This window comes from Pelodiscus sinensis, chromosome 31 (assembly GCF_052426305.1).
Source record: "Pelodiscus sinensis isolate ZL-2025 chromosome 31, ASM5242630v1, whole genome shotgun sequence".
In the NCBI taxonomy this organism is placed as follows: domain Eukaryota; kingdom Metazoa; phylum Chordata; order Testudines; family Trionychidae; genus Pelodiscus; species Pelodiscus sinensis.
The window spans coordinates 5,356,827-5,379,592 of NC_143082.1; the positions used below are offsets into that span (position 1 = coordinate 5,356,827).

Genomic DNA, 22,766 nt, shown 5'->3' on the forward strand with positions numbered 1-22,766 from the left:
AGGAACTGGCTCAGACCGGACCAAGCAATGCGAAAGGGAGCAAAAACTGCAAGATGCTCCCCGTGCATGCACAGTCTGGCCAGACTACTGCTGCAAAAATCTCCATCCTGCAGCGCCGGGTAAAGCCCAGCACCTACAGCGGAGCACCCATGGGTACCATCTCGAAGAACGATAGTTACTGCACCAAACTGAGTAACTTCGCTTTCTGCATCAACCAAGGACTACGTATCTTCAGCTCCGTTTTACACACTCCATCTCAAGGTGTGGTACCTGGATGATTGACTTTTCCCCCCAAAATTACGTTCATCTATGTGTCTGCAAATTCTATTCTTAACTATTGTTTCAACTAATTTGCCCAGTACTGACATTAGACTTACCTGTCTGTAATTGCCAGGATCACCTCTAGAGCCCTTTTCAAATATTGGTATCATGTTAGCTATCTTCCTGTCATCAGATACAGAAGCTGATTTAAAGGATAGGTTACAAACCACTTGTTACTGTTATGTTTATCAATTTGTTCCAAAATGTCCTCTAATGACACCTCAGTCTGGGACAATTCCTCAGATCTGTCACCTAAAAAGAATGGTTCAGGTTTGGGAATCTGCCCAGTGTCATCTGAAGAAGAGAATTCATTTAGTTTCCTGCAATGACTTTATCATCTTTGAATGTTCCTTTACCATCACAGTCATTCAGAGACCCCACTGGTTGTTTAGCAGGCTCCTGCTTCTGATGTACTTAAAAAACGTTTTGCTATTACTTTTTGATTTTTTGGCTAGTTGCTCTTGAAACTCCTTTTTGCCTTTTCTTATTATACTAGCCAATTAGCCCGTCATAAAATGGGATTTTCAGATCTTCTCTCCTGAGCGCTCTCGTTCTGTCTCTCACTCTCTCTCCTCCTACTGCTTCCTCCCTTCTCTCTCAGCTCTCCTCCATCTCCTGCCTCTCTCCCTGTCTCTTTCTTTCTCTTCTCCCCCTCCTGCCTCTCTCTCCCTGCCCCCCTCCCTCTTCCCCTTCTCCTTCCCTCCCACCGTGGCGCTTGGCTGAGTGCTGCCTGCTCAGCCGGGCTGCCGCGACGGAGGGAGGCGGGGCGGTGACGTGCACGGCCAGGGCTGGGGCTGTGTACATCACTGCCCTCCTTTCCCATCCCACCCCAGGGAAGCCCAAATAGCCCCTTGCGCTGCTGGCTCCCCCGGTGGCCCAGCTGAGGGGTGCAGCCTCAGCTGAGTGCCACAGCGGGAGGGGAAGGGGGGGCGGTGATGTACACGGCCAGGCGGCAGGGCCGTATACGTCACCACCCTGCCCCCTTCCCCTCCCTCCGTGGTGGCTCGGCTGAGTGTTGCACTCTCAGCTGGGCTGCTGTGGGGGAGGAGGGGTGGGGCAGTGATGTACACGACCAGGGGGCGGGGCTGTCTGTCATCGCCCACCCCCGCGGTGGCCCGCCTGACGAGTGCACCACTCAGCACCACGGCAGGAGGAGGAAGGGGGAGCAGTGACGTACACAGCCCCGCCCCCTGGCCATGTACATCACTGCCCTGCCCGCCTTCCTGTCCCACCGAGGCTCAGCTGAGCGGTGCAGTGCCAGCGCCACTCAGCTGCGGTCATTTGAGGTCCGGCTGCGGCCAGTGGCTGCACCCCCCCTCGCCAGGTCTGCTTCCAGCCCCCCTTCTCCCGTCCAGTCCCACAGCCCCTAATCCCCCCGCCCGAGCTCTGCTTCTCACCCCCTCTTCCTGCTGGCCAGCCCCACGGTCCTCTGGACACCCCCCTGCCAGCACTGCTTCCCTCCCCCCTTCCTCTGGCCCCCCCATCCTCCCTTACAGCCCCCAATTCCCCCCCAGCTCTGCTTTCCATCCCCCTTCTGGCCAGCCCCACCCCCTTCCCCTTCCTCTGTGGCGCTTTGGCCAGCCCCACGGCCCCCCGGATACTTCCCCCGCCAGCGCTGCTTCCCTCCCCCTTCTTCTGGGCTCCTCCCCATCTTCCCCTCCAGCCCCACAGACCCCGATACTCCCCCAACTCTGCTTTCCACCCCTCTTCCAGCCAGCCCTACCCTCTTCCCCTCCCTCCATAGTGCGCTGCACTGCTCCCAGCTGAGCAGCGCTCCTGCCAGGCCCCAGCGGGGGAGCAAGCAGTGGCAAGTGGCCCTTTAGGGTCTACGCTCCCCATGCGTGGGGAGCATGGACCCCAAACAGCCGCTTGCTCCCCTGCCGGGGCCCAGCTGAGCAGCACAGTGCTCAGCCAAACCACCATGGAGAGAGGGGAAGCGGGGGCGGGGCGCTGACATACACGGCCAGGGGGCATGGCCATGTACGTCAGCATTACAGACTCACAGACAATGGGCTACTATATATATATTTTACAATATTTACACCTTATTAATAAGGTTAGCAGAGTCACAAACACCTCAATTTCATAAGACAAGGAATGTACATTCATATTTCCTTACCATAAACTTACATCGTTCCTTCTAGAACACTCTTAGGTGTTAGCCTATCATCTTTCTCATTACCTTCACCTTCCCCATCATCACCAGGGACCATCATTTTGGCCCTTCCGAGAACTACATCTTCTCCTCCCAGTCAACCCTTGGCTGCAGTCCCACTTAAATACCAATTGACTCTGACGATAACATGTTTTATGCATATTCAATAGGGGGGTGTTTCTAATGCTGAAGTGTTCTTTTCCTATTGGTAAATATATATTATTGCTCTTAACTTACTATCGTATACGTCAATTCGTTGCCATGGGTCTTTGTGGTTATTTATTGCAACCTGTGTCATAATTGCTTAATTCAGCCTGAACCAGCTATTTGGGACTTATATTTAATAATACATCTGCTGAGTCTGAGGGTATTGTTCTCGCCATCCTGTGTGGGTGGAAGGTCCAGGATCTAAGTTCCCCCTTTTCAGGCCCATGAAACCATAAACAAGTGATGACCAGTATCCGGGTGAAACAGTGTCCCAACCACAGAAGTCTGCAAACCTCAGCTCCTGCTGATCTTGCAAACGGCCTGTTGAAGCATGGACAAAAGATAAAATATAACCCCATATTACTTGACCTGAACTGTTCTCTCATTCAAATATAAGCCTATCCTTTAACTGATTGTAATTTTGCTGGAAGAGGTCATGAAAATGAAGTGCTGATTAGCATTTTGTCATGCTTCATTTGCATAATATATTCCAAGCTATTTTTATGCAAGGAGTTTTTGCGCAAACACAAGCAGTGTAGCCATGGCCGTTTTGCGCAAAACCACTTTTTACACTAAAAGGAAATGTCCACACTGCTTGTTTTTGTGCAAAAACACCTTGCGCAAAAATGACTCAGAATAGATTATGCAAATGAAATGTGACAAAATGCTAATCAACACTTCATTTGCATTGCCCCGTCTGCCAAAAGCCGTAGTGTAAACAAAGCCTTTGGGTATTTTCTGCTGCCACAGAAAGTTCTACCTTTTCCCAGGGCACAGAGGAGGAGGAGCATAAATAGCTGTAATTCTCCCTGTTGCTGAGGTAATGGGCATGTTAGAAATGGAGCTAAGGCACTGAGAGAAGAGATCTCCCATGTGCTAGTGGTGTGACACTCAGAGGAAGGAAACTTCACACACTCCCCAACCACCAGTTCCTGATTAGCCTGGGTGCAGGGGAGTGTGCAAAGTCTCTTCATCCCCCATCTCTGCCCTGCCAGGGACTTGTGGTGCCTGCAGGGAACCACCAGCTGTTTTGACAGCTGGGGGATCCCTCTGGTGTGGCACACTCCTGACGGGGTGGAGGAAGAGACTTCACACGCTCCCTGCTTTACAGGTCTAAATTGGCTTGGGGGTAGGGAAGCAGGTGGGTGGCCACAGGTTGGATCCGGTCCACAGACCCCATCTTGCCTACCCCTGCATTAGATCACCCCCTCTCAAGCTAGGATGAGACCCAGGAGTCCTGTCTCCCAGGCCCATACAAAATAACCTTCCCCCCATGCAGCCCACTTTCAGTTTCTCATTAGATAAGACTGCAACTTCCCCTGTTGTTTCCTGTTAATTGCAGGGGTGTTATTTGGGAGACAGGGGTAATAAACATATGTTAGATGCCTGTTGCAAGAGGAACAGCACTGAGCTGAAACACCCTGACAAAGAAGCGGCAGAAAAAACAGTGTCACTCAGCAAACTTCTGCTAGATGAGAAGAAGATAAAGTCGGTGCAGTTTCCTTGCCTGGCAGGAGAAGGCAGTGGCCACAATGAGGGTGCAGTTTATCACCTCCCTTGTAGGTAAGTTTGCAAGGAATTGGGTTATTTTCTTTTTGTGCTGACTGTTCATTTGGCCCCAGCTAACGCAGGTGGGAGCCTGCCCAAACACTAACAGCACGGAGGCAGGGGATGCCCCAGGAGTACTATTCTGACTGGGGGGTTTTTGTGTCCATTAGGCCTGGAACAGTCAAGCTGTGCAAGCTGGGGCAACTAGAAACAGCGGGAGGCTCAGAGGAATGGAGGGCCAGTGTTGGCCCTCTGCTGAAACTCAGTGAGGGTTTGGGCTGGCTGACCTCCCGTACCAAAAGGAGAGGGAAGGGCCCATGAGAAATCAGGACCCTGAGACTGACAGTACCCAGGAGCAATGGGGAGAGAACAACGCTCCTGGTCAGCCTGTTTTACAAGCCGGGCAGGTTAATGAAGGGGTCAGGGCACCAGGGGTCTTGTCCACTGGATGAACTGGATTTGCCTGGGTCAGGTAGAGTGGGGCTAAACTCAGGAGTGAGCAGGGGTCTGAGCAGGTGTGGGGGAGCAGAGCCGGGTCAGCCAGAGAAGCAGCCCAGGAGGCAAATCAGTGTTGTGGCAGAGCTGCAGACACAGAACCAGAGGGGCCAGAGAAGCAATCCTGGGGACTGGATGCAGCACAGCCGAGAATGGAGCTGGGGCTGGAGCAGCCTGGAGCTAAGGAGAGTGGGGGGGCTCTGGGTAAAGGATCCAGCCATGGGAGATGCCACAGCCAAGTTGCCTCACAGGCCAGACTTGGAGGGGGAGTGTAACCCTGACTGGGGGGCTACTGCTGGGGAGAAAAGCCCTGTCCCCCCCAGAGCCTGAAGGCTTGTGGCCACTGCCAGAACAAGCAACCAAACTGGAGGATTGGGCCAAAAGAAATCTGATGAGGTTCAAAAAGGACAAGTGCAGGGCCCTGCCCTTGGGACGGAAGAATCCCAAGCATTGTTACAGGCTGGGGACCGGCTGACTAAGTAGCAGTTCTGCTAAAAAGGACCTGGGGATTATAGTGGATGAGAAGCTGGACATAGTCAAGAGTGGGCCCATGTAGCCAAGAAACCAGGAATCCCCCTCTGTATAGTTAGAAAGCCAAAGAGGAGCCTTTAGGAAGGTCACTGGGCCACGGCGGCTGCTTCCCCAGCAGTGCAAAGAGCTCCAGAGCCAGCAGGGTGAGGAGATGGGCTGCCTGGAGCACCCTCACTACTAGACCCATACCAGCCTCCTCCTCTTCTCCCGCAGGCTGGGGGTCCCAGTGGGTGGCAGGGTGCAGATGCCTTGTTTTAGGTGGGGCCCACTGAACAGTTTGAATGACCCTGGAAGAAGATGACAGAGAGCTTTTGGGTCTGGTGCTGGTGAAAGGGGCTTGGGACTATAAGCAAAGAAGCTCTCCCTGGGTTTTGGTCCCTCCTGCATTTGGAGAGGCAGGATTGTAACTAAACCCGACCAGATCAAAGGAAACACTAGATCCCATCATCAGTTTCTGCTCCCAATTAGTACAAACCCAGGGCTCAGAGCTTTGAGTAGCCACTTGAGCTGAAAAGGGGAAACCACAATTTTAACTGAGATAGGATCTTTGAGAAGTCATGGGGTTTGTCAGTGACGTGACTTCAGCCCAAATGGTGACCTGTCACATAAGTGCAGATTTGATGAGTGATCTAGACACACAAAGAGTCATTAGCGAGACAGTTTGCAGAAGCCTTGCAGGTTCAGGAAGAGGTCATAAGGGACAGGACAGGGCATGGACACAGAGAGATCTGGATCCCACAGGAGTGAATCAAACAATACGCATTTCAGTGGGACTAAACCTCTGGATGTACGTCTAGGAACACTGGTGTTGACTGTGGTCACAGCATGGGGGGCTGCATCCTGAGAAGCAAAGATCTGGGGGATCACAGTGGGCAACCCAGACGGCATGAGCTTCCAGTGTGACCTTGTGATCAAAGGGGCAAATGCCATCCCGGGGAGCACAGGCAGGGGAATATCAAGTAGGAGCAGGGAGGCCATTTTACCTCAGCATTTGTCACTGGTGCGACCCCTGCTGGAATCCTGTGTCCAGTGGTGGGGCCCATAATTCAGGAAGGGTGAAAAAATTGGAGAGGGGTCAGAACTATCACGAGAATGAGTAATGAGGTGGAACACAAAGGCTAAGGAAATATTCCAGGAGCTCCATCTATTTAACCCAACATAAGAACAGCCATACTGGCCCATTCTCATCCTCTGTCAAACCTCAGAGGCTACAGACACCATCCTGGCTAATAGTCATTGATGAACCTGTCCTCCATGAATGTATCTAGCTCTTTTTGGAATACTGTTAAAATTCTGGTCTTCACAACATCTTGTGGCAAGGAGTTCCACAGGCTGATTGTGCATTGTGTGAAGAAATGCTTTTGTTTGTTTAAACCAGGTACCTATTAATTTCATTTGGCGACCTCTAGTTCTTGAGTTATAGGAAGGAGTAATTACTTCTTTATTCACTTTTTTCACACCAGTCATGATTTTATAGACCTCTATCATATTCCCACTTAGGGTGCATCTACACTGCAGGGCTTAACACGAAATAAGCTACGCAAATTAAGCTTCATCAATTGTATACCTTATTTCAAAATAGGAAGCGTCTACACAGCACTTATTTCGAAACAGAGCACTCTTTCTCCGAATTCCCTTACTCCTCATACAATGTGGGTTACAGGAGTTGGAGTAAGAAGTCCTCCATCTTGACAGTATTTTGATGTTATTTCGAAATAACTGCCGGCTGTGTAGACATGGACTAAGTTATTTCGGAATAGTACTAGTTATTTCAAAATAGTGTTGCAGTGTAGAGCACCCTTAGTTGTCCCTTTTCCAAGCTGAAAAGTTCCAGTTTTATTAATCTCTCCTCAGGTGGCAGCTGTTCCATACCCTAAATTTTCTGAACTTTTTCCAGTGCCAAGATATCTTTCTTTTTTGAGATGAGGTTACGTATCTACACACGGTATTCAAGAAGTGGGCAAATCACGGCAGTAAGATATTCTTTGTCTTATTCTCTATCCCTTAATGATTCTCAAAGCTTAACAAAAGGAAGACTAAAGGGTGCTATTGAGCTAAGTCTATAACCACTTACATGGGGTATGTCTACACTACCCCGCTAGTTCGAACTAGCGGGGTAATGTATGCATACCGCACTTGCTAATGAAGCCCGGGATTTGAATTTCCCGGGCTTCATTAGCATAAGCGGGGAGCCGCCATTTTTAAATCCCCGCTGCTTCGAACCCCGTACAGCGCGGCTACACGGGGCTCGAACTAGGTAGTTCGGACTAGATTCCTATTCCGAACTACCGTTACTCCTCGTGAAATGAGGTGTACCGGTAGTTCGGAATAGGCACCCTAGTCCGAACTACCTAGTTCGAGCCCCGTGTAGCCGCGCTGCACGGGGTTCGAAGCAGCGGGGATTTAAAAATGGCGGCTCCCCGCTTATGCTAATGAAGCCCGGGAAATTCAAATCCCGGGCTTCATTAGCAAGTGCGGTATGCATACATTACCCTCCTAGTTCGAACTAGGAGGGTAGTGTAGACATACCCTGGGAGAATAAATATTTCGTCATGGGCTTTTTAGAGTAGCAGAGAAAGGTCTAACAAGATCCAATGGTTGAAAGTTGAAGCTAGACAAATCCATAGTGGCAAATTATAACAGTGAGGGCAAGTAACCAGTGGAAAAACTAACCAAGGATCATTATTAGAATCCTACCAAATTACTGGTCCGTTTTAGTCAATTTCACTGTTATAGGATTAGATTTTTTCACCTATTGAAATCTGAAATATCATGGTGTAATAATTGTAGGGGCCCTGGCCCATAAAGGAGTTGTGGGGGGTTGTAAGGTTGTGTGTGAGGGGGGAGGGAGGAGTGCAGTACTTCTGCGCTGGCAGTGGCGCTGCCTTCAGAGTAAACAGCTAGAGAGTGGTGCCAGTACCATCAGTATCAGCAGCACAGAACTGAGGATGACGTGGCATGGTATGGGCACTCTTATTTCTGCGCTGCTGCCTGCAGAGCTGGGTCCTTAGTCAGCAGGGGTATGTCTACACTACCCCACTAGTTCGAACTAGCGGGGTAATGTATGCATACCGAACGTGCTAATGAAGCCCGGGATTTGAATTTCCCGGGCTTCATTAGCATAAAGCCGGCTCCGCCATTTTTAAAAGCCGGCTTGTTCGAACCCCGTGCCGCGCGGCTACACGCGGCACGGGCTAGATAGTTCGAACTACGTAGTTGTTCCGAACTATCTGTACGCCTCGTGGAATGAGGTGTACAGATAGTTCGGAACAACTACGTAGTTCGAACTATCTAGCCCGTGCCGCGTGTAGCCACGCGGCACGGGGTTCGAACAAGCCGGCTTTTAAAAATGGCGGAGCCGGCTTTATCCTAATGAAGCCCGGGAAATTCAAATCCCGGGCTTCATTAGCATGTTCGGTATGCATACATTACCCCGCTAGTTCGAACTAGCGGGGTAGTGTAGACATACCCCAGCTTCCATTCTCTGGCTGCCCAACTCTAAAGGAAGCAGTGCAGAAGCAAGGGTGGCATGGAATCGTATTGCTACCCTCACTCTGCAGTGGGTGTTACTTTCCCAGCTGGGCACCCAGCCAACAGCCACAGCTCTCCAGCCACCCCATTCTGAAGAGAGTACAAAAGTAAGGGGGCAATATTGGGAGCATCCTTAAAATCATCCCCCCACTTTTCCCCAGCCATAGCCTGCAGTTCCAGAGGAAGGTCCCTGGCAGTTGGACGGGCTGGGGGACAAGAGAAAAAGCCCCTGGCAGCCAGGGTGTGGCTGGAGGAAGAGAAAAGGCCCCTTGGGCCTGGGGGGGGGGGGGGAGAAAGGCCCCTGGCAGATGTGGGGGGGCCAGAGAGGAGCAGAGAAGGCCCCCACACTTTGCCCCCACCCAATGAGCACCTAGGCCCAACCCACTCTGAGCCCGTGTGGGTGCAGATGCTGCTGGCAGCATGAGTGTGCATCAGGAGCAGAGTCCTGGCTAAGGAGTTCTGTAAATGTCCCCCAGGTCCTGGACAGAGGCAAGCCAGCCCCAGAATTTGAATTTCCTGGGCTTCATTTGCATGTTGCCGGGCGCCACCATTTTTAAATGTCCGCTAGTGCGGACTCCATGCCCGCGGCTACACGCGGCATGAACTAGATAGTTCGGACTAGGCTTCCTATTCCGAACTATCTGTACACCCATGAAAGCTTATGCTCCTACACTTCAGTTAGTCTATAAGGTGCCACAGGACTCCTCGCTGCTTTTGCAGATTCAGACTAACACGGCTACCCCTCTGATACTTGACATAGAAACATATTTTGCTATTTTCTAGTGTCTGGACCCCTTAGTTCCCAAATGGAAACCACCTCGTAGACTGGGCTGTGAATGTGAACAGCCCCTGTGAATGTGGACAATCACACCCCGATTGGCCCCTTTGTTGCAACTCAGACCGCACCGTGAGCCACTGTAGTTGTGAGTGGGCCTGAGAGAGGATCCATGCAGCCCAGTTTGCGGAGACCTTGCCAGCAGGAGTTGTCTGAGCTTTCCACTTGCCTTCCCAGCTCCAAAGGGGTTTGGCCTGAGCTGCTGGGCTTCTGGCACCTCAACCAGGAAGTGTTTCCGAACCCCCTGGGCCTCAGCTGGGCCTGCAGTTGGCAGGGGTGTTTAGCAAGCCCAGCTTTTGGAGATCACTTGATATCTGCGTAGCTCGGAACAGAATGAGCCAGACTCCCATGTCCTTTTGTGGGGCTTTCTCTGGCTAAACTGCTGCATCGGCCACTGTCAGGAATCAGGTCCCATGGTGCCATAGTCAGTGCTCAGGGCATCTGAGTTCAGCTCTCGGTGGGGCCTGCTGGGGCTGGGTTGTGTTTTAAACTGGACAGTTCAGTATTTGAGCTTTCTGTTCAGGAAACAAATTGAGATAATAAAAATGACCAGTATTTTCTAATCAAGATTTAATGTAGATTGTGATGTATTGTCAAGTGTGCCCGGTATTTTTGTCGAAACCGTCTGGCAACCCTATGGTTTGCTGCAAAGCCCTCACACTCGAAGTGACTTAGCTTCCTTGACCTTAGGTTCACCAGAGAGACTTTTGATGTTGTGCAGGCCGGGACTTTAAGAGGGTTCAAAACAGAGCTAGTTACGTTCGTGGAGGACAGGTCCATCAATAGCTACTAGACAGGATGGGCAGGGAGGGCGTTCCTAACGTCTGTCTGTCACAGGAATGGGCGACAGGGGAGGGAGGGATCACTTGATGGTTCCCTGTTCTGTTCACTCCCTCTGGGGCAGTTGGCACTGGCCACTGTCGGGAGATGGGATTTTGGGCTAGATGGACCTTTGGTCTGGCCCAGTCTGGCCATTATTCTACTGGACTAGATGGACTCTGTAGTCAAAAGTGTCACACTGATTGACACCACCTGGGGATTAGTTCCTGAGGTAAATGCCTTGGGATTTGGCCCAGGGAAGACTCGTTATTCTGATTATTGAGAGGCAATGCCTGGAGGGGGGAGGGGCACACAGGGTCATGTGCCCCTTAGATTTCTGCTCCACCGTTTAGCACAAAGATTTGCAAATGGTTTGCACAGAATGAAAACTGTTGCCCCCTGCCAGGAGCCGGGGGATTGGAGGCTGCTGGGAGCCACCCAAATTGTTTGGTTCCCCGGCTCCTCGGGAGTTGGGGCTCTGGCTGGCTGCCTGGTGGCCCTGCTCCCCAAACCCAGTGTACTCCTGCCTCTCCCCTGAAGGAGCCTAGTGCTGACCAACAACACCCCCTGGAACTGCCTGTCCCTATGGAGCCCAGCTGCCAGGAGATATTCCCCCAAAGGCTTGCTGCCCTGAGGTTCCTGGCTCTGCTGCTGCTGCTTCTCGGCCTGGGGGTGACACACCGGCCCCTTGCTCAGCAAGAGCTACTGTTGTCTCTGAACTCAGCTGGGTGGATACAAAGTGCTCTGGAGAGTGTCTAAATAGGACTAGAGAAGCCAGCCCCAGGGGCCACAGGCCGTGGGGCTGTGACTTGGCTGAACTCAGCTAGCAGTGCCAGGAATAAACTCATCTCCTGAGGCCTCGCCCAGCCAATGCCATAGGAACATGTTTGCTTGTTTCTTCTCTTTCAGGCTTTTGCTGGCTCATCTGCCTCAAGGAGACTCATTTCTCCAATGCGGGTAAGTTGATGCCTGGAAACCTGGGCAAAATCTCCAGATCTGAACCCCTGTGTGTCCTGCAGCTGAAGGGAATTTTGAACAGGCAAAGAACTTTTCATCCCATTTCCTCCTCCCCTTCCCCTGCATTTTCCTCTTTCTGATTTTCCGTTCCCTTCTGATTCCTTACGTTGTGTCTGCCTACCCCTTCCCCACTTGCTCGGCAGGGGACTAAACAGAGCTGCCTTTTAATTCCATGACCAGCGCCAATTCCTTCTGTGTTTCCCACTGAACAGGTGTGAGGAACCATTGCTAGGACCTGGTAATGCAAGGTGCACCCATTGGGGGCTGTCCCAGGCCTTGTCATACCCCCCCCCGTCATGTGATTTGGATATTAGATACGAAAGGAGCCAGCAAACATGAAGGATAAACTCTATCCCTAACTTTATTATGCACAGAATCGTAAAGTAAAGCAACGCAAAGTTACACAGATCTTATTTCAATGAATGGGAGATGTAGCACAGACAACATAATAACAGCTACACCTACCACAAAACACAAGATATTCGATTTTAAGGATATGGATATACATTTACTTATTTCTATAAATCACACACAGTTCCACCGCTAAGACCGTACCGATTGTTAGATGGGAGGTCGTGACCTCTTTGTTTCCCCTTGTGCAGAGGTGTCCACAATGCATCGGTCGGTAGGAACAGACACAGCTTCTAGTTGCAGCAAGTAAGGTGTTGGGGACCTCTCTCGCTGATTATCTTTTCTACACCTATATTTATACTTGACCTGGTCATTCTGGTAATATCTACCAATTAATTACGTATTGCATAAAATGCCTATTATGCAAATATTTGGCTTACATCTTGCTATTCAGACCATACTATACTTGGTTGACAGTTCTATGGCTCAGGAGCTTCAGGGGATAGCCAAGTTAGTCTGTTACCGAAAAAAAACAACAAATGGTCTGGTAGCACTTTATAGACTAACAAAACAAGTAGATGGTATCATGAGCTTTCGTGTGCACAGCCCAATTCTTCAGATGACCAGAGTTATGAGTTTGGGATATGAAAACTCAAAATAAATAGGAGAGCGGAAGGGAAAGAGGGGGTTAAAGAAAAAGGGAAGGAGGTGGGACACAGCATCATTAAGGATCTGGAGAATGGGTATTTAAACGTAAGCAGATAAAAAATCAAAGTCAATAGATAGATTCCTAAGACAGGAAGGATACCACTCAGAGAGCTGTTAGCACCTTCAGTGGTTATTAAATTGGTAGTGTCCTAGCCAGCCCATATCACGACTGAGTCCATTAGCATGTGAATTAAATTTGCGGATGATGACAATGGATTTCAGGAAGGCGGATTTTGGTAAACTCAGAGAGCTGATAGGTAAAGTCCCATGGGAATTGAGACTGAGAGGAAAAACAACTGAGGAGAATTGGCAGTTTTTCAAAGGGACATTGTTAAGGGCCCAAAAGCAAGCTATTCCAATGTGTCGGAAAGATAGAAAATATAGCAAAAGACTGCCTTGGCTTAACCACGAGATCTTGAATGATCTAAAAATAAAAAAGGAGTCATATAAAAAATGGAAAGTAGGACAAATTACAAAGGATGAATATAGGCAAACAACACAGGAATGCAGGGGCAAGATTAGAAAGGCAAAGGTACAGAATGAGCTCAAACTAGCTACGGGAATAAAGGGAAACAAGAAGACGTTTTATAAATACATTAGAAGCAAGAGGAAGACCAAGGAGAGGGTAGGCCCACTGGTCAGTGAGGAGGGAGAAACAGTAACAGGAAATTTGGAAATGGCAGAGATGCTCAATGACTTCTTTGTTTCGGACTTCACCGAGAAGTCTGTAGGAACGCCTAACATAGTGAATGCTAGTGGGAAGGGGGTAGTTTTAGAAGGTAAAATAAAAAAAGAACAAGTTAAAAATCACCTAGAAAAGTTAGATGCCTGCAATTCATCAGGGCCTGATGAAATGCATCCTAGAATACTCAAGGAGCTGATTGAGGAGGTATCTGAGCCTCTAGCTATCATCTTTGGAAAATCATGAGAGACAGGAGAGATTCCAGAGGACTGGAAAAGGGCAAATATAGTGCCCATATGTAAAAAGGGAAATAAGAACAACCCAGGAAACTACAGACCAGTTATGAATTCGCCAGTATAGATATATGGGCAGAGTTGGCATCTTTTTAGGTTGCAAGGCTGGGTTCCTGGAGGCTTATGATGTGGTTGTGTGGCATGGTATTCTTTCTGATGGGGGCTGTCCAGGCTCTCCTACACTCCCCAGTATTCCTCCATGCCCTCATGGGGGGTGTGATGGGGTGTGTCCCATAGTTTGGAAGCCACTGTCCTAAAGGTTGCAGGTCAAGCACTCCAAAGTTAGGAAATGTCAGAATCCAAGAGTCTCTGCCCCCGTGTGCATTATGTCCCAGACTTCCCTTATGTGATCACAGCCTATTTTTGTCACTGGTCTCCTGCCTCTCTAAGTGCACAGGTTAGATCTGCACTGGTCATAATCAGGGCTGGGTAGTGAGGGAGGTTGTTACCCGTATGTGCTGCAGGAGAACGAGGCAGGGGCTTTCTGAAAGAGAAAGGATGGTCCTCTGGTTGAGGCACCTGAGGGCTGCTCTGAGGAACTGAAGTCTCTCTTCCTCTGCCACTGATTTCTGGTCTGATGCTGGGCAAGTCACTTATCCCGGTTTTTAAGGTATGGTTGCTTATCTTCTAGGCCCTCACTTGAACCCATGGGGTCTGATTTACAGAGGTGCTAAGTGCTCCCAGCTGCTAGTGAGGTCAGCAGGAGCTGTGCTTGGCTGCAGAAAGTGAAGGACTCTGACAAAGCAGGTCCTGGAGGTCTCCAACAGAAATGGGGTACCCAAATTACTGCTTTGGACCACGTGCCTCAGTTCCCCATCTGGAAAATGGGCATAAAAGCCCCTTTATGCACAGTAGTATCGGAGCCAGTTCATAGGATCAGCACCCTCAGCACCTGCCCCCTGTTCTGACTCTCTCCACCACTGGCTTTTCCATTCCTGCTGCAGGGGAGGGACCTGCAGAGCTTTTCTGGCTTCTTCATCTGATGCCTCCAGAAGAGGGTCCAGTAGCCTTGATCTGACCTCCCCAGCCACCTCTTCTCCTAGGTCCTCACTTGGAGCGGGTGGGTAGGGCCAAAGAACGAGTATGAAGCCCATTGAAGATGTGCAAGAGGGTGAAGGTGCAATGAGGAATTAATTGTTTGATTTTAATTAAATCCTTCCTCCTTCATTTTCCAACCAATGCCCTATGTATGCAATCTGTGAAGTCATCCCTAGGGGCCACCACTGCACCTGCAAACAGGGGTCCGTGTCTAGCACTCGGGAGCAGTATTTCACTGATAAAAGTGTGATGTGCCAGGGTGAGTGTGAGCTCCTGAGTCCAGCTCGGGGAGGGGAGCTATGTAACAGGGTGACTGTTTTGTTGCTGGCATTAGTGTCCCAGGAGGGGTCTTCCACTTGGTCTGTATCGAGGATGTCGCTGACTGGAAAGCAGGATGTAGGGATGAAGAGCGAGGAAGGAATAGATGTGGCCAAGCAGATTTAGTGACTCGGCTTCCTCCACCAGTCAATCTGTTCCTCTCTGACCAGGGGACAGCCAATAAAGTGAAAAAGCTGCAGTGCAGTCTGCACACAGCCCTGGGGTTTGGCATGATGGCCCGGAGAATTCCTCCCCTAAGCATCTCAGATTCTGTTCTACAGGGCACGCTGTGTCCTTCCCTCCTCTAAGTGGCCAGACAGCACCATTAGCAAGTGCAGAGGGGAGGAGCATACTGTGGCCCTGCCTCTGTCCCACTTATTTTTGGGACATGATGATCCACCAAGAAGAATAGGGAGAAAAGTGTGACCTCCAAAGGAGAGGCAAGAGGAGTACCTTGTGGGTTCCCTCTTCCTCTGCATCCATGTCAGGGCCAGCCACAGTCCAGCCCCTAAAATGGGGAAAAGGAATTTTTTTAACCTGAAGCAACATTAACCTGTGGAACTCCTGGCCACAGGATGTTACACAGGTTGCAAATTGATCAGATGTTGAAGTAGGATAACACTTTGATATAAATAGCAAGAACATCTGACATGATCTTCTGAAGTGTCTAGTGCCAGCCACTGATGAAAGCAGATTTAGGGTACAGGGTCACTGGTCTGATCCAGTCTGGCCATCCGTGTGTTCCTAAATGACAGATGTTTTCAGGCCAGAATGGCAAATGTCCCATTCATGATTTTTATACACTAACCCATGATCAACGGTGTTTATTAGCTGGCTCCAAATGTAACAGGCACTGTCTTGGCTGATGGACAAACAGGGGATCTCTACAGCAGAAAACAGTGATGGGCAACCCAGGATAGTGAGTGGGCTGCACAAGTGACCCGCCTTCATCTCAGAGGGCCAGAACAACCTGAGGCCCCTTAGGGTTCCTCCTGTGGCCTGGGTCCTCTTGTGCCCCTCCCCCGTGCACCTTCCCCACACTGGAGCCTTGCAATTACCTACTCTTCTCCCACCCTCCCACAGCTGGAATGCCTCAAATAGCTGATGCCCATGTTCCAGCTGAGGGAGGGAGGGGTTGGAGGGGGTACAGAGGGCATATCGGGTGATCTGTAGAACTCCTCTAAAAGTGCTGGGAGGGAGGGGAAGGAATAAGAAGTATGGGGCCTCGGTGTCCCAGTGCGAGAGAGGTGTACGGGGAATGGAGGAAGTCAGGGAGTCCTCAGGGCACAGGTTGCCCATCACTGGTGGAAAGCGTGAGCACTCTTGCACACTGGCTCATAGGGGAACCTGTAATTCACACCCACTGGGGGTAACAAAAGCACTTTCCTGGGCCACTGAATGACTCTGGTTCTGTATGCTCCTGTCTAGATAAAAATGAATGCCAGCTGCAAGCCCTGCCCTGTGGCCCGAACGCCATGTGCTTTGATACGGCCGTACATTTTTCCTGTATCTGTCTACCTGGCTACAACTCTTCTAGAGGAAACGCCTTTCTGCCCAGCAGCGTCGCCCCTCTGAACTGCTCAGGTGAGAGCCAGTGGGAAGCTGAAGGTGTTCTCCCAGCAGGGTCTCTCCTGCCCCCAGACAGTCATGGAGGGACTCCCGGTGCACACCAGCACCTCAGCCCAGCTCTGTGTCCTGTGCTCTCCTGGGCCTGGTGAGAGCCAGCACCCCTGGGACCACGGCCGTCTCCGCGCAGCCTTTGCTCTCAGGGATGCCAATGGCCGGGCACCAAAGCCCTTTGCTGCTTATTGCCCTGTGCTCAACACATGCTGGGCTGGCTCATGTGGGGCCAGATCCTCACCCAGGATGATCTATTGACTCTCCTGAAACAACAGCGATTTGCCATCAGCCGGGCTGGGACCAAGGCTTTGCCCTGCTCTGACACACTGGGCTGGGGCTGGCGCAGGGCTGGGGAGGGGGACATAAGTAATGAACTAAAGCTTGTGACGGACACGGGAGATGCGGGTGACAGGGTGCACCAGTGGGCCATGTGGATGGAAACCCAGGGTGGAGACATGCTGAGGGACAGCTGAGCAGCCTCCGCTCCCATCGGTTACAGGGGAGGGGCAGGTGCCCTGCCTCTGAGCACGTGGCCCTGCAATAATGGGCAAGGAGATCTGGGAGAGAAATTGTCTCCAGGTCACAACGGGGGAAACTGAGGCTTCAGGTGGGGAAGTGACTTGACCAAAGTCACACAGGACCCCCAACTCCCCTCTGCTTGCAGAACTAGCCCCGACTCCTCTCCTGAAGCTCAGGATCGAACCCAGGAGTCCTGCCTGTGTACCACTCACCTAGGACCAGTGCACCACCTTCCTGCCTGTGGCAGGGTGTCTAGCCCCGCACCATCCAGCCCTGTGGCCGAGTCTCTTAAAACAGGCCCTGCGGCCTAGTCTCTCCCCAGCAGGCCCAGAGGCCTAATCTTTCAGGATCTGTCCTCTAGTCCAGAATCTGGGAAAGAGGGTTAGGGGGGCCCAGGCCCTCCCTCTCCACCAGACCCCAGCCTAGGGCCCTATCAGTGGTGGGTGGTTCCCACCACTGGCTCGGCGGGGAGTTTTCCCCGAAACGCGCTGAGCCCACCGGACCTATTCCTGCTCCCTGCCTTGGGAAGCTTCCTACCCCGTCTCCCTGTGCGGCGTTGATCCCACCTGGGAATGCAGGTCCAGCTGTGGCAGCGGCGTGTCTGGTGCAACAGTGTTGTCAGATTTGGGGTTGACAGCTGGCATGGTGGCAGCTGGGCGGTGACAGCGGGTAGGGAAGCTGCAAGCCATGGGCAGCAGCAATCAATGGGGTGTCCATAGCTGCTGGGCCTGCGGCAGTGGTCGCTGCTCCAATGTTTGGGCAGGATCTCATTCCCCTCCGGAGGTCTGTCCCAGTGTTTCTATATTGTGTTGCCAACTTTTCCCAGGCCAGTGCTAAAAATTTCCCAAATCTGATGAAAAATTCCCAGATTATTTTGTATATGTTATAAAGGCTATTTTATGTATAGTTAATTCATGGGGTTTATTATTTTTATATATATATATATATAATTATTAACTCAAAATATACGACAATAATTTGATGAATTTATGATGCTCTCTATAATTAAAAATATAATTTTATTAAAGCTGAACTTTTCATCCAAAAATAATTATTTTTTATATATCCAAATATCTTTAATTACTTCATGGATGGTTTTTCATAAAATGAAAGAATAATAAAACATTTTAATTATTTTACTCCTGCAAGATAAAATCAGTACAGTATACACTTCAGTATACATTTCAGTTATATATGATACATAAAGGAACTCGTCAAATATAAAACATTTTCGTTTCATATAAAATGAATAGAATATTTAATACATAATACTTAACTATCACGATGAGTTTTACTAATCAGATGAGTCACGACTTGACTCCTCACTAGAAATGTCATCACCATCATTGCTATTTTTATCAGTCTGACCGCCAGTTTTTCTGGCATATCCATATTCATACATATTTTTATTATGTAAACTTAAGTGCTTCTTTGTAATTACAAAACTAGAATCTTTCTTTTTTTTTCTTTTTTTTTCATAAAAGCTGATCTGATTATTACACTAGAATTAAGAGGTTTAGTTTTCATGTTACTCCTTTTCTTAGTTTTAATGTCTGTAACCATTCAAAGCATCCGTGCCAATCTAGACACGATTTTGCCATTTTCGCCATCAGGGCTTTTTTGCACAAAACACTTTTTAGCTGTCTACACTGGCACTCTTGCGCAAATACATTTGCGCAAGAGGGCTTTTTCCCAAACGGGAGCAGCATAGTATTTGCGCAAGAACACTGACAATCTTACATTAGATCGTCAGTGTTCTTGCGCAAATTCAAACTGCCAGTGTAGACAGCTGGCAAGTTTTTCCGCAAAAGTGGCTGTTTTTGTGGAAAAACTTGCCAGTCTAGACGCAGCCTGTGTGCTGGATAGTTAGTGATATTTTTTATAAACTGCTCTACGAAATCAGGCAAAACTGTAGAGGCTGAACTTCTTCAGGGCTGATGGCAAATACATCTCAGCAAAACAACATTTGGAACATCCTCTCTAAGTTTAGAGAAAAAGGAATTCTTTGCTCCTATCATCAAATTTGCACCATCACAAGCAACACCCAAAATATTATTCAATGGGATTTTTTTTGAACATTGACTCCTTGAATTTAGTATAAATGCCTTTCGCTGTACAATTTTTAGCATCAAGTTCAATGAGGTCTAATAATTGACTGGCAAGACCAATTGAGAGCAGTTTTTGATAAATCTGAATCGTCTGCAAATTTTTATTCCAAAGGAATGATAAAATGAACAGAAATTTTAATTTCATCGAAAATTTCCCAGGATTTAACAGTTTTTCAAGAAAATTCCCAATTTCCCATTTTGACATTTTATTCAAAAATTCCCAGAATTTGGGAAATTTCCCAGGATATAGAAACACTGGTCTGCCCCCGACTGAGCTGTTTTCCTGGCCTTTATACCTGGCCCGCAGTTGGTGCATGCCCAGCACTGCTGAGGGGACGAGGCCTTCCCAGTCCAGCAAGACAGTTTGCTCTCCCCTTGGCCAGTGCAGGGTTGGGCTGCCCCCTCACACTACCCCACAGCCAGCAATAGAGCCAAGGTGTCCTCACTCTCCCTCTTCCCTCCCCTGACTCCTCCCTACGGCAGCTCCCAAGCCTCACTCTCCTCACAGAGCTGAGAAGGGAACTCAGGCGCAGGCCACTAGCACGGCTGCCTCTTGGGGATGGGCAGCAGATTGCAAACCTTCAGGGAGCCATATTCCTGGCATGGTGCCCTCTGATGCCAGCTGTTGGTGCTACCTTCTCCCCCCGCCCCACCTCTGCCCATCGAGAGAAGGCTCTGTTGTGCAGAGTGAGCCCATCGGCATTCAGCGGAGTGCCCTGAGGACACCACCTTCAGCAACAGCCCAGGGGGCCACTGCTGCCCCATTCAAGCCCAGCTTTGCATCCAGTTCTGAGGAGCAGTGCATCACTGACCCAGCAGTGCAGCGCAATGGTGAGAGCCGGTTCAGGCATGAGGCAGAGTGAAGGATGGAAAAGGCCAGTGGGGTTAATGGAAAGATTCCCACTGGATCCAATGGGGTTTGGGTCAGTGTGAGGGGCCTAAGGCAGTAGAACACTGGTGTCCTAGCTTCATACATGGCCGGCCTGGATTCTTCCCTGTCCAGATATTGATGAATGTTCCCAAGACCCATCGCCCTGTGGTCCCTACTCCATCTGCAACAACACACCAGGCAGTTACATCTGCAGGTGCCGAGCAGGCTACTTCCCGCCCAGCCCGTCTGATGTCCGTTTCAGCTGCACAGGTAAGTGTCTGATATGGGGGACATGTGTGGGGCTCTGGGTGTGAGAGGCCAATGCCTGCTAAGTCATGAGCTAGGTACTGAGCAACTCTGCCAACCCACCCCAGATTTTGACTCTCCAAAGCCCAGACATCTGCAGAGTTTTCATGAGGATGGTAACGGGGTCCCCTTCTCACCCAGTCTGATTAGATACAGGATGAGCTGCCATGCATCTCCCTTCCTCTGGCCCTCTGCTGCTGAAAACCCACAACCCCCTTGGCCACGGAGGCTCGAGTCCGCTGATGGAGCCGCATTCCCTGCCTTCAATCAGGGCAGGTGCTGGACTGGCGTCATTAGGCTGTGACTTCCTGGGCCAGGGGCCAGCATGGCCTCCTGGTGCCTGTGTGTTACACCCTATGGGCAGGAATCAAACCCGGGTCCTTAGGGCCTGGCATTGTGACAGTTGTGACATAGTTTAAATGAAAAGTTTGGGCTTTTTGCTTCGCAATGAAGTTTCATTGGGAAATCTAGCTACGTTTAGATTTTGTTTTAAAAAACCAACCAAATGCAAAGCAGCCACAACTGAAAAGAAATGGGAAATCGTAACCTCAGATTGGATCGAAGGCTCGGTCCCACATTAACTATTCTTTTTCGAGGCGTGTCCCCATGGGTGCTCCACCCTAGGTGTTTGGGTGCCCCTGTGCTGATAGTCGGATATTTTTAGCTGCAGTACTCTGGGTGCTGACATGCACTTGCAGTGCCATCACGCACCGTAGCGAGCATGCCGAGATGTGCATGTTGTCAAGCAGCCCTCAGTTCCTTCTCAACTGCCTCACGCTTTGGTTGGAACCCAGCAGCGCTCTCCTGTTCACTTGTTCAGATCAGATTGTTTACTAGTCTAATTTACTCTAAATAGCCTTTCCTTTAGATTTATTTGGGTGCTCCTCTCTTATTTCCCTTTTTTTCCCCTTAAAAAACCCCACTTTTTCTTTCTAACCCTTTCTCCTGCCTTAACCTTTCCCTTTAGTTAGAGTTAGAATCATGCCAAGCTCCCCAGGTGTTAAAAGATGTCAGACTAGCAAGCTGTCTGTCCCTGTTTCAGATGGACATACACAGTGCATTCGGTGCTTGGGGAAGGATCACTTCCCCCAAAAGTGTCACCATTGCAAAAAGCTCTCCTCCAGGTCTCTTACAGCGAGAGAGCTGCAACTCAAACTGCTCATTATGGAGAATAGGGTGAGACCAGCTTCTGAACCAGAGTCCCAGGGAATTCCACCGCAAACATCTCCTACAGCAGTTGCTGACAAGGGAAGAGCCGTGTCTCCTTAAGACATCCCAGCAAAGAAGACAGCCATGAGGAAGCACACATCATCCCCAAGTGCCAGAGGCTGACTAAAAAGGTGTCCTCACAACAAAAGCCATCCTCAGAACCAAAGACATTGACTTTGGGGAATCAGCAGGTTATGGGCATGCCTGGTATGGAAAAGTCCCAAGGGTCAGTTTCAGCTAAGGAAGCATATCCCCTGGACTCCTCTGCTAAGCCTAAAAAGACTCCTCCTACACTGTCAGTACTGAAACCAGTACAGCAGACTGATATTGCAGGCCATCTGGACACATTGGTACAGATCCTGTCAAAGATGGCACTAATATCTCACCCCGAGATGTCCTCAGTATGGCTGGCAGCATGCGCAGACAATGCCTCCATACCAGCACCAGTGCACACAGATCATGCTGGCATCCTCAGTATCGGTGTTCCCAGTACCACGTTCTTTGACTTTGCATGAAGACCTGGCGGTGACCTCAGTACCAGGAACCCCTCTCTTCAGCGCCGATGCCGCTGTGATGCTGGAGGAACTGAGCAGGCTTGCCTCCCTGTCCAGCTCTGCTCCCCCTTTCTCAAGTGAGGATGAGGACGACAATGAATAGAGCTCCTCTCCATGCCACCCTTCACCCAAGCCATCCTCACAACTCCAACAGCAACAGAGCCAAGGGCAGATGTGGCAGCCTTTTCCCTAGTTCCCTCCTATCCCTTTCCCTCCATTGTGGGCCCCCTTCAGAGCCCAGATGGCAGCACCTCAGGCCTCACCACAACAGAAATCACAATCAGTGGCTCCAAGACCCCCAGTGTCAACGAGATCTGACACCACTCAGGAGGAGAGAGAAGACTTCGAGGAGACCCAGGAGAATAACACTCTTCCCCCAATTCCTCTGACTTCGTCCTCCCCCGACAAGTCAATTATGCCCCCACCAGCAACAGCTGTGGATGATTTCAAGTCCCTGTGAGCCAATGGTGACTGGCTCAGTTTTGTCTCTCAGTGGAGGTTGCCTTCCTCATAGCCTTCCCCATGGTGAGAAGAGTTAATGGATCACCACACTCATGGCCGACCCCCCATTCACAATATTTTACAAGGAAAAGTGGTGCTCAGGCCTCACCCAAAATTTCTCCCCAAAGTGGTTTCTCCATTCCACAGAACATTCCAATGTACTTACCTGTCTTCTACCAAAAGCGTCATCCAGATGCCTCCAGAAGAGGGTCCAGCTGCCTTGATCCGA

General features: G+C 50.0%; 1 protein-coding gene across 3 annotated transcripts in view; it reads left to right on the top strand.

Moving 5' to 3' along the window:
* The window catches only part of LOC102449812 (adhesion G protein-coupled receptor E3-like), an 85,186-nt gene continuing 62,420 nt past the window's right edge, over positions 1-22,766 (top strand). Inside the window, exons 1-5 of one of the 3 annotated variants that reach the window (XM_089774821.1) lie at positions 1-261; positions 4,026-4,246; positions 11,352-11,399; positions 16,278-16,433; positions 20,100-20,237. In XM_089774821.1, the coding sequence (XP_089630947.1) occupies positions 4,216-4,246; positions 11,352-11,399; positions 16,278-16,433; positions 20,100-20,237 (373 nt within the window). In that variant the 5' untranslated portion in view covers positions 1-261; positions 4,026-4,215. Of the gene's footprint in view, positions 262-4,025; positions 4,247-11,351; positions 11,400-16,277; positions 16,434-20,099; positions 20,238-22,766 lie in introns of those variants that run through there. The other 2 variants (XM_075902267.2, XM_089774822.1) reach the window with 2 other exon arrangements.